The sequence below is a fragment of the Antechinus flavipes genome, chromosome X (genome assembly GCF_016432865.1).
Source record: "Antechinus flavipes isolate AdamAnt ecotype Samford, QLD, Australia chromosome X, AdamAnt_v2, whole genome shotgun sequence".
Taxonomy (NCBI): domain Eukaryota; kingdom Metazoa; phylum Chordata; class Mammalia; order Dasyuromorphia; family Dasyuridae; genus Antechinus; species Antechinus flavipes.
Window position 1 is genome coordinate 59,618,905 of NC_067404.1, and position 17,547 is coordinate 59,636,451.

General features: G+C 42.4%; 1 protein-coding gene across 2 annotated transcripts; it reads left to right on the forward strand.

Annotated features, from left to right (window-relative positions):
• Positions 1–550: 550 nt before the first annotated feature.
• On the forward strand, positions 551–17,122 carry P2RY10 (P2Y receptor family member 10). 2 transcript variants are annotated; one of them, XM_051968373.1, is made up of 2 exons: positions 551–645; positions 13,674–17,122. In XM_051968373.1, the coding sequence occupies exon 2, from the start codon at positions 13,720–13,722 to the stop codon at positions 14,701–14,703; it is 984 nt and encodes a 327-aa protein (XP_051824333.1). In that variant the 5' UTR covers positions 551–645; positions 13,674–13,719; the 3' UTR covers positions 14,704–17,122. The 2 variants fall into 2 exon arrangements, with proteins under 2 accessions (XP_051824333.1, XP_051824334.1); XM_051968374.1 differs by lacking the exon at positions 551–645 and adding an exon at positions 697–874.
• The last annotated feature ends 425 nt before the right edge of the window (positions 17,123–17,547 follow it).

The window sequence follows — 17,547 nt, forward strand, 5'->3', positions numbered from 1 at the left end:
AAATATAAAGGAAAGAGTCTGACTCTGGAGTCAGAGAATCTGGATTCAAGTCTCACTCTCCTGCTTGTTAGCTGTGTGAATGGGAACAGATTGCTTGTCTTCTCTGAACCTCAGTTTCTTATCAAATAAGAGGAGTGGACTCAAGGAGCTCTAAGCCTCCCTCCTGTGGTCCATGGCACTAGAATTCCTGATCTTGCTCCTTGGTTCTGGGTGGTCTTGGGTCATGTCCTTTGTCTGAGTCTCAACTTCCCTGCCTAAAAAAGGGAGAAGTTGAACCAGTTGGCCTCTAAGGTGCTGTTCAACTTCCCAAACTTGACTTAGCCTTCCAAGGGGCTCCTGAGGCGGGGGGCAGGAAGCAAGGGAGAGAGCCTCATGAGGGATGCTGCTTTCGTGTCTTCTAAAGTACGGCTCTGGCCTCGTGAATTATTCTGCACCAAGTAAACAAAGAAGAAATAAGGGTTGATGACATCACCTATCTAGGGCACCTACCTTGAGCTCGTTTCTGTGGTGAGACACCACGCACGTTTAACTTCCTCTTTGTACAGCAGTGTGCATTTTATCAGCAAGCTACTGTGTCACCCAGCCCTGCTGCTCCCAAGGCTTCATGCTGTGTCACCAAGCTGCCAGTCCAGGGTGAGCCTCAGGGTAAGTGTTGCCATATGGGGTCTAGCCAGAACCTGATCTCACCCATTAGCTCAGCCATAGAGGCTGGCCACAGGAGGAGGAGGGGCCTTGGCGAACCTGGGACCTGAAAGCTTTCCTGAGGGTTCTGCTCTCAGACGAGCTCTTCTACCAGAGTAGGGAAACGACCCCGGCAGCTGCTGAAGAGCACAGAGACGAAGGAGCTGCCTAGGCTCAGAAGGACAAGCAACAGGTAGCCTCTTCCCAACCCTTGACTTCAGTAGCACTTAGGGGTCCTAGATGGAGCCCCGGTCTGGGCACTCAGTGAGCGAACAGACCTCAGAACATAGACTTCCTGGCTAGAAAGGACAAATTCAAGCCTCCCATTTGACAGATGAGGAAAATGAGGCCCAAAGAAGGGAAGTGACTTGATTTTCCTACCTCTAAGAGGACAAGAAGGAGAAAGAGTCTGTTTGCATATTTTGGGGTTAAGAATCTGTGTGTTCCAAAAAGTCTTTGTGCCACACCATAGAGAAGTGAAGGCTGGTTAGCTAGTGATTTGGAGAAGTGAAATGTTATGTTGTAGGTTTCTGCTGTGTGGGAGTCTGTCAAGCAACATCACTGGGAGTGGAGTGTCATGGTGGTGGTGGTGGTGTGTTAGTTCTAGAAGCATTTTGTATGAGAGTGGAAAATTTCTAGGGCTTTTGTTCTCTACCCCAGCTTGGGAAGCTATCTTGAGTTTTCTCTAGCTCCAAATCTTTGAATGGTAGCACTTTTCAGGGCCTTAGCCAGAAGCTTTACAGGGTGATTAAAAAAGAGGTTACCCCTGAAAGTGAGCTGTGCCCAGTCTGTCAGAACCATGACCAGTTGGGAGAGAACAAGAACAGGTTTTGTTGTTGCCTCTGGGTGTAGCTATCTGGTCATGAGGCATTAGAAGGTTTAAGTCACATTCCTTTTACATTATCCAGACCCCCACCAGGTATAATTTCTACCTCTATTATCTGCTTGTTTTGTTTTAACTTCTCAGTATATGGAGCCTAGTGTGACTGTTAGTGATAGAGGGGAAGCCAGCATGTTAGGATACAGGATGGCAGGAGATGTTGCTAGAAATGTAGCAAGCATTCACTGTGATAGTCTTTGCAACAGCTGGGAAATATAGGCAAGGAAAAATTTCCAGTCCAGACAAGTGCAGTGTGGCTCCACCTTTCTGAGCCTCAGGGAGTTCCCTTTTGGGCTCACCTGGGAATGTTGCCCAACTCAAGTAGTATAGATGGCTCGAATGTCAAGCTACATGACTTCCAGGTGGAAGGCGGCATTTGAGGGGAAGTTTCTTCCAGGATATCTCTGGCTACTTTTGAGAGATCACAACAAGAGCTCTTGGCCCAAGGGATGCTCAGCTTGAATTTAACGCAATGGCACAGAATAAAATGAATCTGTGGCAGAGCATAGTTTCCCAGGAGGCATGTAGAAGGTCAGAGCTGAAGAGTACCTGACAGATCACTTGGTCCAGCTGAACTATTCACCTTTTTCCATATCATGAACCCCTTTGGCAGGTCACTGAAGCTTTGGGTAGCCCTTCTCTAAATCATCCTACATGCACAAAATCAAATCTGAAAGATTACAAAAGAAACCTTACATGTCAAAATATAGTTATCAAAGTATTTTTCAAAACAAGCCCCTAGACTCCAGGTTATTAAACCCTGATCTAGACCAATTTCATCTTATTTGTAAAACACAGTTATTTTCAGATGAGGAACTTGTGGGTCAGAAAGGAGAAGTGACTTGTCTGCTGTCCTGTAGTGAGTTTGGGGCAAAGAGTCCCGATTTTCTGCCTTCCAGCTTGACATTCTTTCCATTATCCATCTTGGTTGTTTTCCAGGAGAGATGTAAGTGTGCCTGATCTGTCCATTGGCGGGAGGACAGATTTATTCTGGGATATTTATTCATCCCTGCCTAGTGCCACATGCTTCAGAATCATTGTAGAGCTAAGATGAGGGTCTTGGGAGCAGGAGAGAAAATAGTTCTTGGGGGGATGAAATTAGAGGGGGCTAGAGGGCCCCCGAGGAGGCAGCCCTTTTTTCGTGTAGGTCACTTCTTTTCTCTAAGCCTCGGTGTCCTTTTCTGCAAAATGAAGGTAGGGATGAGAATCCCTTGTTCCCAGAGCTATTTTCCAAGGTCACTTTTAAAACTAGGGAAACAGGAACGATGATCAGGCCGGAGCCCTGCAGAACCCCAGATACATTCCTCAGAGGACATTGGACATTTTGTGTCCTACCATCCCCCTATGAGAACAGAAGTCAGCTTCATGACCACAAGCAAACATTTTGCAAGTAATTTCTCTTTTTTCTAAGGAAAAAATAGCTTTCAGCTACTCTAAAGGAAAGCATCCCAGAAGTTCTAAAATCCACTTTGCAAGCTTGGAGGGTAGGGAGGGATTGAGGTACTTGCCTTTTAGCTGAGAGGTTTAACACCTCCTCCGTCTGGATTTCCTGGACCCAACTCATTAAAAACAAGTGCCACTGCTTCTGAGCATGAGAAACGACTGGATTGCCCCGAACCTGAGGGAGGCCCTTTTGTACTCAAGCACAAGTGCTTTCTGGAAGCTGAACTCCTTTTTGCTTTTGAGCATCTGGCAATTGTGACCTTAGGGAAAAGTCAGCTGGTCCTTGTTCCTAGTTCAATAGACTTGGGTCCTGCCACTCTTGCTTTGTAACTCTGGAGGATGCGTGGCCAGTTCCTTCTCTTCACCTAAATATCCTCTGGAAAATGAGGTGATTAAAGAGAGTGATCCCTATGGCTCCTTCTGGCTAGATGAAGAGAAAGCTCAAAGTTTAACTTGGACATGTAACTTCTTGGAAGTGGAAGCTGGGAGCCAGCAATTAAAATCAATTATAAAGCTAAAAAAGGATTTTTTCTCTTAACTTATCATACACACCCGAATATGGTCTAGCCTCATAAGGTTTTTCCAGATTAGTCTGTAATTGTGACTCCCTGCAGGGTTTATTTTGAAAAATGAAGGATCAGAGACTCATAGATTGGGAGCTGCAAAGTCCCTCTGAGGTCAGAGAGGAAACCAGACTCCCCTGTGATCACAGAGGCCACAAGTGAGAGAGCTAGGAGTCTGACTCCCAAGTCACTCCTGTCCTGGGACCTCATTTTCCCCCTGTTCAATGAGGACGTTGAGCTCGCTGATTTTGGAGGTCTTTTCCCATGAGAGGAAAATCGGACTCTTGGCATTATCACTTAACTGTGTGTCCACAAGCAAGTAATACCCCTACCCTCAGGGTCCCTTTTGGCCTCATAGAAAAAAAGAGTGAAGTACTCCCTTTCTTGCTGTGGGGAAAGTAGGAGAAAAAACGGGGAGAGATTCTCCTATTGCCACCTCGCCCCCAACTGATTAAGTTGCTAAGTGCACACTTCCAGAGAAAGGAAAGAGAAGGCACAACTCTCTGGCACATCTACTTGTTTCCTGTAACAAAAGACAGTTTAAGAAAGAAAGTCCATATGCTCAGTTTTACTGACTGCTCAGTGACGGAATTATTTTAAGGGCATTGGGATTTAAAAAGCAGATGCATTGGAGAGAGCAATGCTTAATCCAGAGGAGTGAAGCTAAGTTGGAAATTTCAAGCATTAGCAGGGGAGCACATTATGGTGCCACACAGGAATCAGCTGCAGTGAGTACCAGCTCCAGCTTAGTTGCCAGGGAGGCCACAGGTCCTAGATCCAGTATCTCCGATTGAGAACCTGAAGCTATAGGCACCTGGAAGAAAGTATGGAAGAACACTTGTGAGGGGCTGCTTACCCCTCTGAAGCAGCCTCCTACTCTGGAGGCAGCTGAGGCACACCAGGAAGAGCAGTAGACAAGAGTGAGAAGACATGAGTTCAGATGTCCACAGGCCTCCCTGGGCCTCAGCATTCCTCTCTGTAAAAATAGGCCTTGGACTCCATGAGCTTTATGATCCCTTCCCGCTCTGATCTCTCCCAAGTCTTCCCACAGGCTCTTCCAGTCTTGGCACAGCACTGACCCCTGGTGGCCTCTGTTTCCAAAGCCTTCCTGCAATTCAAGCTGCCAGCAAGTGATGGTCCCTTAACAATGAACCCAGAGAACTTTGGAGATGAAATGAATCTTCCCCTTAAGACTAGAATAGGCCATTATTTATGATTACAATGAAAGGATTACTGGTTTTTAGATCTAAGGATCTAGGATCAAATCCACCCTCAGAGACCTCATTTTACTTTCTTGGGCATTTCCTCCTATGGGAAATGAGGGGTTTCATAGCTTCAGAGGTTCTTTTCTCACTCTAGTTCTATGTTCATTTCTCCAATGATTTGTCATTTACAAAGCACTCCTCAGCAGGGATCACTACCCTCATAGAAGAGATGGGGAAACCGAGGCTCAGAGGCACCAGGTATCTCGCTTTTGCTCCCATCAAGGAATTGAAGCTTGTGTTCTCTTGGTGAGAGCATTGCCAAGATTTCATGAACCAAGTGTTAAAGCCTTTATTGAGACTTAGGCCTTAGGGTCTACTTGATTCTCTTCCGCTCTACCATTCTGCTTTTCTAAGGCCACAGGACCTTTCCTTGTAAAGACAATGACCCCAGGTCTCTCTATGCCTAAAAAACTAGTGGTTCCTTAATAAAATCACAAAGTGATTTTTGTGCCAGCACACTCAGATTTAGAAATTCTCTTCTGTGCCTGAGGAGTTTGCCTTCTAAATGTGATGCTTTGGAGGAGGGGGATATGCATGCACATCCACACCCAGTACCCATAGTATCATAGCACTTCTGGATCTTTTCCATGAGGCTGAAGCTATCAGATACTCAAAACAGGTGGTCTCAAAGACCTGATTAGTCCATTTCTGTTCCACTTCGGCAATCTTGTATACTAGGTAACGCATGTATCATCATTCCCATTTGACAAAGGGGCTCTGTCAAAGGCTCTGACCTTTGTGAGTGCTCTGAAAAGGGAAATCTCTAGCCTGGGGCTCTACAGTGAATAACTATGTGAGAGTTATGATTCAAACTCAGATATTCTAATTCCAAAAGCGGTGCCTTCCCATGTATACCTGTATCTTGCAGTCAGCATATTCCCATTGTTGACTGATCTCTCAGCCTTTTATAATTCCCATTTTAGGATTTGGTCAGCCTCTGCTTTCCTTAGATAAGTAGTAATTGATTGCAATAAGTAGTAGAATACAATAGCTGATGTGTTAAGTCCTCCTGCTCCCACAGGTCATGGGATCATGAGAGGCCACTTGAAAGGCAGCGACAGACCCCTACTTTGAGAAATTGAGAAATAGGATCTCAGAAGGGGGATGAGAATTTTACTTTCAGTTAGAAAGTAACAAAAACCAGGCCTGGAGTTAGGAAGATCTGAGTTCGAATCCAGCCTCAGACACTTATCAGCTATGTAACCCTAAGGAAGTCACTTCACCTTGTTTGCCTCAGTTTCTTCCCCTGTAAAATGAACTGGAAAAGGCCCTTTCCAGGATCTTTGCCAGGAAAATCCCAAATGGAGTCACAGAGAGCCAGACATAACTGATTAACAATAGCTCTGTTACTCTGCTGTCCTGGGTACTTGTTTGAGTTTCTTTTAATTAATCATTAGTTACAATTCATTATTCATCATAATAGTGATGATGTGATAACACACCTCCCTAGTGCTACACACTTTATAAAATACAAAGAAAGTGAGGGAAATAGTGTGGCATTCTTATCCTCATTAGATAGAGAAGCCAGATAGAAGGGGGAGAAGTCACTAGTCCCTACAGAAATGGGTTGGGGGTTGGGGGAAAGGGGAAGAGGAAGTTTTCCCTCAGTTCTGAATTATTCCCAGCCCTGGGTGCTGGGTCTATAGAAGAAAGCAAAGCAAAGAGCTGGGCATTGTTCTCTCTCTGAGTTCACAGGCTGGTTGAGGAAAGAAACACACAGAGGAATTCCTCAGAAAACAATGGTGTGTGGCGTCCCTTGGCCCTGACTCTAAGTCTGGCTCGGCCCAGCTCAGCAAAAGGCAAGAATCCAGTGAAGGGGAAGGGCTGGAGCCATCAAGGGGAGGAAGACTCCACTGAGCCTCTTGTGTGTGGCCTTAGGCTGGCTGCTGAAATGGGGGGTTGCTCCAGAGTCATGAGATAGCCTGGATGGTGAGACTGTACTAAGGACACAAAAGGAGATCAGAAAGAAAGTTTGAAAGACTTGGATGGGAGATGTGATTCATTCAACAAACATTGACCTAAACCCAGATGGGAGCAAGGCTCTGGTCTCAAAGCAGGGGATACATGGGAGACAGTTAGACACAGAGGCTGCTCTTAAACTGGAGGAGGTCGGGTCACAATAAGAAAAGAAGAACTTAAATCTCCACAGCAAGAGTTAAGGAGAGACCCAAACTGTTCCAAGAAATCTGAGAAGGGGGTGATCACTTCCACCTGGTGGGGGCTGGGTGATAGCAAGTAGGTTAGTGTGGGGAGGTATCCCCTAAACTAAACCTTGAAGGAAGGGAGAGACTTCACTAGATAGAAATGGCAGGGATGAAGAGATCAAAAGTACAATGACTACTGTAAGAGCCTTAGAGGGGTCATAAATAAAGGCCATGTAGTCCAATCCTTTGATTTTATAGAGGAGGAAACTGAGGCCAAGCGATGTTCAGGTTTGCTGTTGTTCAGTTGTTTTGCAGTTATGTCTGACTCTTTATGGCCTTATTTGGGGCTTTCTTGTGTTCTTGAGATATCCGAGAGGTTTGCCATTTTCTTCTCCAGCTCTTTTTACAGATGAGGAAACTGAGGTTAACAGGACCCAGGGACTTTCCCAGGGTCACCCAGTAAGTGCAGGAAGTTGGATTTAAACTCAGCAAGAAGAGTCTTCCTGACTCCGGGTTTGGTGCTCTTATCCACTGCAGTGCCACCTAGCTGTCCTAAAAGGCAGTAAGTGGCAGAGATATGATTTTAAACCCATATCCTTTCACTCCAGAGATTGTGCTCTTGCCACTATACCATGCTCCTTCGTAAAGGGTCACATTTATCTTGCCTACCTCTCTAATTTAGCCTTCTCCAGAGAGGACGGGTTGAAAATACAGTTTGGATCACAGATTCACACATTAAGGGGAATAGAATAAGATCAGACTGAAAAGAGAGAAGCGAGTCATTTTGTGAAAGGGTTGGAATATCTCCTCCAGAAGTTTCTACTTTCTTCAGATGAAAATAGAAAGCTCTGAAGGTTTGGAAGAAACCAGTGACATGTTCAGAACAGTACTTTAGGAAGAAGGCTCAGGCAGATTGTGTTGGCGGTAAGAGAAAGGAAACCCTGCAATCAGGTGGCCCACTTGGGAAGGTGGCCATTACTGTAGTCTAGGTCCTGATGCCTGGTGGTGGCAGTGAGGGCAGGGAGAGACTCCATCAGCCTGGCCAAGTGAGTAAAAGTAAGGAGTGAGGAAGAGAGGAGAGCCAGAGAAGAAAAGGTGAAATTAGGATTTTGGTGCTGCCTGGAGCAGTCAGAGAAGGCTGGGAGAACTGTCCCTAAAGGACTGGTAGGATTTAGATAAGTCTAATAACTGTCAGCATGGGAGTTGGCTGAGGCCTTTGTGGTTAGATGAGAGTTTTGCAGATCTCCAGAAGGGACTGGACATTTTGGGGATGTTAATGTGAATCAGTAAAAAAAAATAGTCTGTTGGTGGTTTGGAGAACAATTCACTTAGGGCAGGTGCGAATGGCTTTGTGGCTCATCAGACCATCAAATCTTATCTGTAGCCCAAAACACCTTCTGGGGCCCAGGCCTTGAAAAGGAGCAGTTGCTGGTTGAGCACTGGCTGCAGATTAGGCGTGGGTGGCTCCCTCTCAGTCAGAGTTGGGCTCAGGTGCAAATAGCTGCCCTGAGGCTTCCAGGCCATGGTAGTGATGCTGAGGAACCTGCTGATTGGGGCTTTCTAAGGCCACAGGGGGAGCATGGCCCAAATACTGCTCTTGGAGTCATGCAGCCTAGGTTTCATCCTGTCTCAAACAGCCAGGTGAGCTAAGGGTATGCTGGGGCCAGCTCTAACCTAGCAAGAGCTGACCATTAAATTTTCAGTAAAAGCACTTATCTTAGAAATTACACATGAGAAAGTGATAGCAAAACGTTAATGATGTAGATCAAAGTTCAAAGTATCTCTCACAGGTATTCCTTTCCCCTCAGCTCAATATTTACCCATACCCCCAGAATGGGACCATGGCAAGTTTCTTAAATCTCTGAGCTTCAGTTGCATATTTCTATAATGGTAAAGATAATGATAATGTTTACATTGCTTACCTCCTGAGACTGTTGCTTGCAAACTTTAAAATACTAGAGAAGGACGAATGAATTGTGATTGTTTCTGTCCTTTCCTGGAAGAAGAAATACTGGAACTGTACCTACTGTCCTTGGTGCTGACTCTGAGCCCAGGGGTCTGCCAGCAAGAGTTGCCAATGTTGCCATGTTATTGAATCACAAAAGATCCTCAGAAATCCTGTACTCCAAGCTCTTCATTTTACATAGGTGTACTCTGACTCAGAGAGGGAAAGGGACCACACAGCTAGTAAGTGGTAAAGACTTACTAGCTAGTAACTAGTGATAGGACTCAAACCCAGCACTTTTGACTTACAAAGATGCATGCTCTCTCCAACTTTGTTCCTTTTTTCAGTTAGAAAGTGAGCTCCTTTAGATCAGGGACAATTTTCCCCCTTCTTTGTTCTACCTAGGACAATGTCATGGCACATAGAACGAGCTTAAGAAATATTTATTAAATTGAATAGAAAGCTGCAATTGGAGACATTCAGAATAAGTTCTGTTTTCAATCTCTGGCTCAGTAGCTTCTAACCACAGGATTAGGGACTGAAATGCAAAACTTGGAGGGCCGCCATTTGCATGGGTTATCATTTGTCTTGGCCCCAGTTGCTTCTATATGCTGACTGCTACTTCTGTTTAACTCAGTGGGTTAGAACACAGCATTGATGATGATGAGGTCATGAGTTCAGACTTCATGTGAGCTGGTTAACCACAACAAATATCTGTTGAACACTTGATATTCAGCCTTGTTAGATGCTATGGGAGCCCCAAATAAAAGCAATGTCTTGCTTCTCAGGGATGTCTTAATCTAGTCAAGAAGATAAGTTTGTCATAATATTCGTGTTTCATTTATTTTTTGTGGGCTTCATCAGTGTAAGGAGGGAATTCCCAGTATAGAAATTCCCTCCCCTAAGGCAGCTTGGCTCTAACTTCTAACTTTAGGGAGCTTCATGGGACACTGGGCAAGTTAAGTAATTGGCCCAGGACCACCCAGCCAGTGTGTTATGGACAGAACTTGAACCCAGACCTTCCTGACTCCAAGAGAATCCCTCTACCCATTACATCAGATTCATAGCTGCCGTTTATATAGATCTTGGTGACTTTAAAAAACCTATAGTATTATTTCCAAAGCTCCTCCAGAATGTCCCTGTGTTACCACTAGATGGTAATTATCCATATTTTATAGTTTAGGAATCTGAAGTTCAAAGAAGCCTCTTAACTTTAGAGTTAGGACTAGGGTAGTGGACATAGCACCAAAATGGAGTCAGAGCCCTAGGTAAAGAGCCCAGCTCTGCCATTTTCTTTGATTCATTCAACAAATACTTGTTTAAAAAAAAACCGTACTATATGCAAAGTACTGGTCTTGTAATTAGTGGAGTCTAGAGATTGGGATTTTACTGATGGTTCTGTCACTAATTAGATAGGTGACCTTAAGGACATAGGTACTTAGTAAATACATGTAGATTGGCTGAAAAGGAAATCACTTTCCTTCTCTGTGTCCTTTTATCCTCCAGTGTAAATTGAAGGGTATTATCTCTAGGGTTACTTTCAGTTGAATGGGTCTATAGTAACCTATATATAATTATTTCATGTAAGATAACAATACATTCTGTTTGAGATCAACACCACTGATATAACATATCTCAGAACAGCATGTCCTAACTACCTAATGACTGAAGATCACTGTGGACTAGAGAAACCTAGGAAAACTACATGGAAGAAGCAAGGTATATGCTGGATCCCTTCCCCTGGGCAGCTCTTCTCACAAGGGATGAGATCCTACCTCTACTTGGACAAATGGTGGCCTTAAACATTGTAGATAGCTAGGAAGCCAAATGGCTGCTGACCAGACAATGCAGACTTCTGACCCCTGTCCAGGCCCCTGACTAACCAAAAACAAGAAACTTAGATACCTTTAGAAGCAGATCCTAAGGACTTCTAGATACTTAGCTATAGTGTTGATGGCACTTGGAGACCTTTGACATGATTTCTCTTTGAAGGAAATGTCTGCCCTCATGTGATTTCTGATCTGATTATAATTCTGTTTCTCTGTCTTCTCCCAGCTTGATTCTTAGCTGGAGAGGGAGAGTGATGAGGCTCCTACATTTTTTTTAGTCTATTGGGCTATATGCTGAGAGACTGGGACAACTGCTAAAGAAAGATTTCTGCAATAGTGATTGTTGATGTGGGGAAGGGGCTGTTTGTCAACTTTGCAGTTAAAGTGCCCTACCCCCAGAGAGTCTGCCTCACAGATGAGCAGGAATCTCAATCAACAAGCAGTTATTTAGGGTCCACTGTGTGACAGTGTTTCAAGCATGGGAGTAATGAATACAAATGTCCCTGAGAAGTAGTCATTCATTTTCTGTTTGAACACCTCTAGTGGGTAGGTAGGAGGGGAGAGCCCACTTCCCTTAAAGGCAGCCCAATCCTCTTAAGTACTATTTTCATTTCTCACGTAGCAAATGGGTGCTCAGTGGGTTGAGGAGGATTGATTTAATGTAATTTAATTCAGTAAGTGCTATAGAATTCTGGCGAGCCGCTTCCATTTTCCAGCTATTCGTTATCCTTTTATTTTCATCCAAAAATATTATAGGGATGATCTCACCTAGTGGAGTCTTACATCAAGCTTTCTGATGGCCCATCTTTCCCTCTGAAAATTCACCCTGTTTTGAGAGCTGATACAACTTGTAATCTTTTACCAACTTCTTCTGTAATCTTTTTACAAAGGAGTTTACATGATGAACCAGTGTTGTCCTTAGAAACCTTATGTTCAACAAGGAGATCAAATGTTTGCTGAATGAGGTGCCTTCTAGCCTCTTCTGGTCTCTTCATTGTGGGAATTTTTTTTATTAGTCAAACCTTTTCTAAGAAATGCTGATAATTAAAATTTACGTCTTTACTTATCCATTTCACATTTTTCAATCAAAAGTTTCTTTAAGTAGGTTGGAGGCATATTTTTTTTAGAATATTATCTTCTCATCTTTATCCTTTTGTTCAGTTTAATGTTAATATAAATCTTTGTTCTAACCAGTCAGTGGTTTTATAACAACACAGGCACCTGATTCAGAAATAACTCCCATTTTAAAAACCAATTATTTCCTGTTTGACAGATGTAGTTAATTTTATTCTTTTTGTGATATTGTTTGGTATTTACTTGTTTTTTTCAGACTTCTGTCTTTGAAAAAATATATTCATGGAATAGAGATTGCTATACAAACTTCAGATTTTTGCCTTCTTTAATTTCCTTATCCTGAATGTTATTTTCCAACCTATTTGTCACTGTCCTTATCTGTTCAGAGATTCATTTTGAAGTCATTGAGTATCGAGGTATGTTGTTTTAGTTTGGAGGTTTTTTATCAAATCCTTCAAAAGTTCTCTATTTCTCCATCCTTTCTGAGAGATGCTGGCATGCACACTACAACTAATTATAATTTGAGATGGACCTCTTGTTTGCACATGAGGGAACCAGTTCTATGTGCCAGCACCTTCATTCCCCTCTGTGAGGTGAACCTGTGGATCATCTTTCCATTTAGCTACAGTTTCCTTGCTTTTTCTGGTTATGTTGAGAGTAAGAAGAGAAATATTGTTGTGACTCAGTTTTTCTCATACTTAGAGGATCAATAATAATTGTTATTTATATGTGGGTCAAAACCTATGAGATTCCTAGTATCTTCTGTCTCCCTTTTCACCATCTTGTCATTATCACTACTAAAACAGGAGGGGGACACACAGGACTGAAATCCATTTTGTAATTTCCTTTCTTTCATGGCTAAATAATTCGTAACCGGATGCCAATCTGCTAGTGATAAATCTCTCTGTACTTGGCTAAGTTGACTATCAGAGAGCAGGTACCATTTCTTTCTAACACCATGTTCATGGCCACTCCCATTTGATAGAATCTATCAGAGCTCCATTGTCATGGCCTCTAAGAACTCAGGGTCATCAACACACCCCAGTGAGGGATTGGAGGAGAGGTTTGTGGATATACCAGAGTTCCTCTTTCCTAGCAAATAATTATACCTGGCAGGTCATGAGAAGCAGAATTGAGGGTGGGATGAGGCCAGGAATTCTTACCAGGTCATTTACCTGACCTGCTCAATTTGGGAAGAGGGTAGAGTGACACAGATGTCTTGGAGAAAAAGTACTGAACTGGGAGCCAAGAACTCTGGTTCAAATCCCAGCTGTTCCAATAACTATCAACTTGGATTAATCACATGATCTCTGTAAGGTCTGAGTTTTCTCACATGCAGCATGATTTTAAGTTTCAAGAGTGAAGTTGGACTTAGTGTGTTGATTAACACTTTGTCTGGCATTCTTCCACTTCCGTGTGTTTGATTGCCCTATTTCTTGTGTGGCTTATTTGCTTGTTGAATTCCTGTCCACCTCTTAAAGCTCAACTGCACGAAGCCTTCCCTTATTCCCCTGGTTAGCTAGGTTCTTCCCATTTGGATATCACATGGCATTTTGTTTTGTATTGATCATGGGGTGTGTGTGTGTGTGTGTGTGTGTGTGTGTGTGTGTGTGTGAGTGAGAGAGAGAGAGAGAGAGAGAGAGAGAGAGAGAGAGAGAGATTGAGATTGTTATCTGTATATGTGTCACATCTCCAAATTGGACTGTGAGCTCCGTAAAGGCAAGAGCATTGTCTATCTCTTTCAGTACCCAGAACAAGGTTGTGCACACTTAAGTAGGCACTTAAGCAGTTTTTTTCTTAAATGGTTGTTGAATGAATGCCCTTACATATATTTCTTTGGTCTCTGCAGGAATCACACCCAGTTTCTCTTTAATGAGCACACATCCACAGACAAAATGGGCAGCAATGGCACAAGCAATACAGTCAACAACTGCAGTAACACGAATGTAACGTTTCAGTACTCACTTTATGCAGCCACATATATTGTGATCTTCATCCCTGGCCTTTTGGCCAATAGTGTAGCCCTGTGGGTCTTGTGCCGCTTCATCAGCAAAAAGAACAAGGCCATCATCTTCATGATCAATATGTCTGTGGCTGATCTCGCCCATGTTCTCTCACTACCACTGCGAATCTATTACTACATTAACCACCACTGGCCATTCCAGGAATTCCTGTGCCTTCTCTGTTTCTACCTGAAGTACCTCAACATGTATGCGAGTATCTGCTTCCTGACTTGCATTAGCCTGCAACGATGCTTCTTCCTAATCAAACCTTTCAAGGCCCGAAACTGGAAGCGCAGGTATGATATGGCCATCAGTGCTGCCATCTGGATTGTCGTTGGGACTGCCTGCTTGCCCTTTCCTATCCTGAGAAGTGTTAGCCTGACCAACAAGTCCCAATGCTTTGCTGACCTGGGATACAGGCAGATGCAGATGGCAGCCTCAGTGGCAGTGATCACATTGGCTGAACTGGCTGGCTTTGTGGTTCCTGTTGTCATCATTACCTGGTGTACCTGGAAGACAGTGATATCTTTGCAGCATCCACGTGTGACCTGTGAAGGGGACACTGAGAAGCAGAAAGCTCTTCGAATGGTCTTCATGTGTGCTGGAGTCTTCTTTATCTGTTTCATACCCTACCACATAAACTTCCTTTTTTATACCTTGGTGAAGGAAAAAGTTATCACTAGCTGCTCTATCATTCAAAGCACACTTTATTTCCACCCTTACTCCTTGTGCCTTGCAAGTCTATGTTGCTGCTTAGATCCAATCCTGTATTACTTCACGACTTCTGAGTTCCGTGACCAACTCTCCCGCCATGGTAGTTCAGTGATCCGATCCCGGCTTATGAGTAGGGAGAGTGGCTCTTCAATGGTGAGCTAAGTAAGCCTATCTCCAAAACCTTGCTTTTCTCTTATATTCTTTAGCTTGCACCTAAAGCCAAAGTAATAGCCAAATTGTAGATGGAGTTACTGAATGCTTAGTATAAGGGCAATGTTCATAGAAGGAGGCAGAGATATTGTTTGTCTGAACTATTTTTGTTCTGAAATTGAGGACTCTTATTTACGAAAACAAGATTAAAGCCTGACATGTTTCGGATGGAAGAAAAAAGTTGTTGCCATCTCGCTGAAAATGTTTTCAGTAAATTGTCATAATTTCACCCAGTGTGTATATTCTTTTTTTAAAACATATTTTTTTTCATTGTACATATTTCTTTTCTGTAGAAAAAAGCCCAGAAGCCTATCTTGAATTACTTTTTAGGTGCCAATGCTCATTCCCTTCCTTTTATATAATGTGGATGAAAAAAGCCAGTCTCTTAGATGTGAGGATTATATAAGCAAAGGGGAAAAAACAATAGATAAAATTTGGCCCCTAGTTCCTTTTTTGGGGGAAGAAAAAGGAGATTGGACCTTATCCCATCTCATCTAGTTGATACAATTCAGTGGATGAGAATCCAGCTCTTCACTTTGCCCACGAAGACACAGACCAAAACTGGGTCAGCATATCTGAATATGACTTGAATGGTGTATACCAGTTTGCCTGTGGTCATTGCACTGGTCCTTCTGGGAGTAGAACTGGTTCTTTGTCTCTTAGTTGACTCAAGACATACAAGTTTTTCTGATAACGTCCCATTCTGTAGTGCTCACAGATCTCGTCCTAAAGATTCAAGCAATCCATTCCTTAAAAGGGATATCTCACTTTAAATATGGCCCCTTAGGTATTTCATTAAATCATTGATACAACTATGGCCCAAAGGTTCAAGCTCATTAACCTGACTTGGGAAAAAGAAAAAGAAAAACTGATAATTTTAATTAAATCAGATATATCTCAGACTTAACTCTTTCACTCTACACACACATGCTTATTTGCATATAGTGAGGGGCCTATACGGTAAAGCTATTTGCTCAGGTATACTGGTACAACAGCAGAGAAGCCCAAGGAGAGAGGCATAATAGACAAATTAGTTTCTGACCAGAAGGCATGTGATAGGAGTATAACTAACGAGATTTCATTTTTTAAAAATACAATGTTATTGATCTCTTTTTTTTTATTTAATATTTCTTGATATGCAAAGTGAAGTGCCTTGTACATATTGTTGTTATTTAGTTCTGTTTGACTCTTCATGACCCTGTAGACCATAGTATTTCAATACTGTGCAGAGATTGTTCTTGGCAAAGATACTGGAGTATTTTTGCCATCTCCTTCTCTAATGCATTAAGGAAAACTGAAGTTGAATGATTTGCCCAGAGTCAGATATGGAGTAAATATCTGAGGCTGGATGTAAACTCAACACGGCTTGATTCTGGGCCCAGCATTCTATCTATTGAGCCACCTGGATGCCTCTACATTGCACATTATGCATACTTAATAGATGCTTCTTCATTCATTCATTCATTCATTCATTCGTCTACTACTCTTCCTCTGGTAGTATTTTCCTTTGTTAAGAAGTAATCTACCTGCCTGTACAAGGAGGGATTGATTTTCTGATGTGGATAAATACCCATAGAGAAGCTCCATAAGTGCTGTGGACAATATAATTGGCTTTGGAAAATGATTTTCATTTTGATTTATAAGTTCTGACATATTTATAAATATATCATGGGACCTCGAGCAAGTCACAATTTGCCTGGGTCTCAGTTTTCTCAAATTAAATGTATTGGACTAAGTGACTTATAAAGTTGCTTCCATATGTAATGTAAATCTATGATTTTCTGGTTTTGACAACTTAGTCATTCTTGAAACTCCTTTGAAATGGCAAAGAGTGATGTGTGGAGGACTTTTGACGATGATGAAAAACACTTCAGATTTTGTGGCTATAAGCTTTAAGTTTGTCCACCATTCAAGGCCAAATTTTTAGGGTTGGATTTTTTTTGACCCTGAAAAAAGGCAGCAGCGGATGGCTGATGCAGTAACTGAGGAAGCAAATACATATATTTTTAAAGAGATGTGTACCTTGCATTACGTTGTGGCATGAGACAGACTTTCCTGGTTTCATTTCTCCACGAACGTTCCAGTGGTATCTAGCATCCCCAAGATGCCCATCAACATCTTCCCCAAGAAGCTCTTCCAGAATTCCATCACCCTGTTATGATAGTCCCACCTTTTGACTGGTCAGAATAATAAGGCAGAAATTGTGAAGAAATACAGTAACAACTTTGTGCAGTGATGTATTATATTCAATCAATTATATGTTATTGTTAATTGTTGCTTTTTGGTTTGTACACGTTTTAGAAAGCTTTTTAATATTCAGTTTCAAGATACAACACGGTGTATATTTCATTAAATAGTTGATAAAGCACAATGTTTGTAGTCATGCTTGTACATGTCGAGCATCAAGCCAGCTTTTGGTCAGGAGCATAACTTCCTTTTTGAAATACTGTTTCTATGATTATAATATCTAAATAGATTAGTGTAACCCCTCAGAATCCTGCTAAATTAAGTCACGGGAATGTCACAATATTCCCTATATGCAACTATTTTTAATTCAAGTCAATTTGATTCAATGTGCACTGATATCTTCATTATCATTAGTGTTAATATTATTTCAAAGCTATTTATCTTTAGCTACACAATCCTTTGAAGGAATGAATCAGTGTTGAGGAAATCATGAAACCATATCATGAAAATCACATAACAAAAGGAAGATGTAATTCCCCCAGGATTGGTCATCGCTAATATCTCCTTTTTAACTCAAGTATTTTGGTACACATGAACTTGTGTGCACGC

Coding starts and splice junctions, on each gene's coding strand:
- P2RY10 (XM_051968373.1), top strand. CDS start 13,720: ATGGGCAGCAATGGCACAAGCAATACAGTCAACAACTGCAGTAACACG.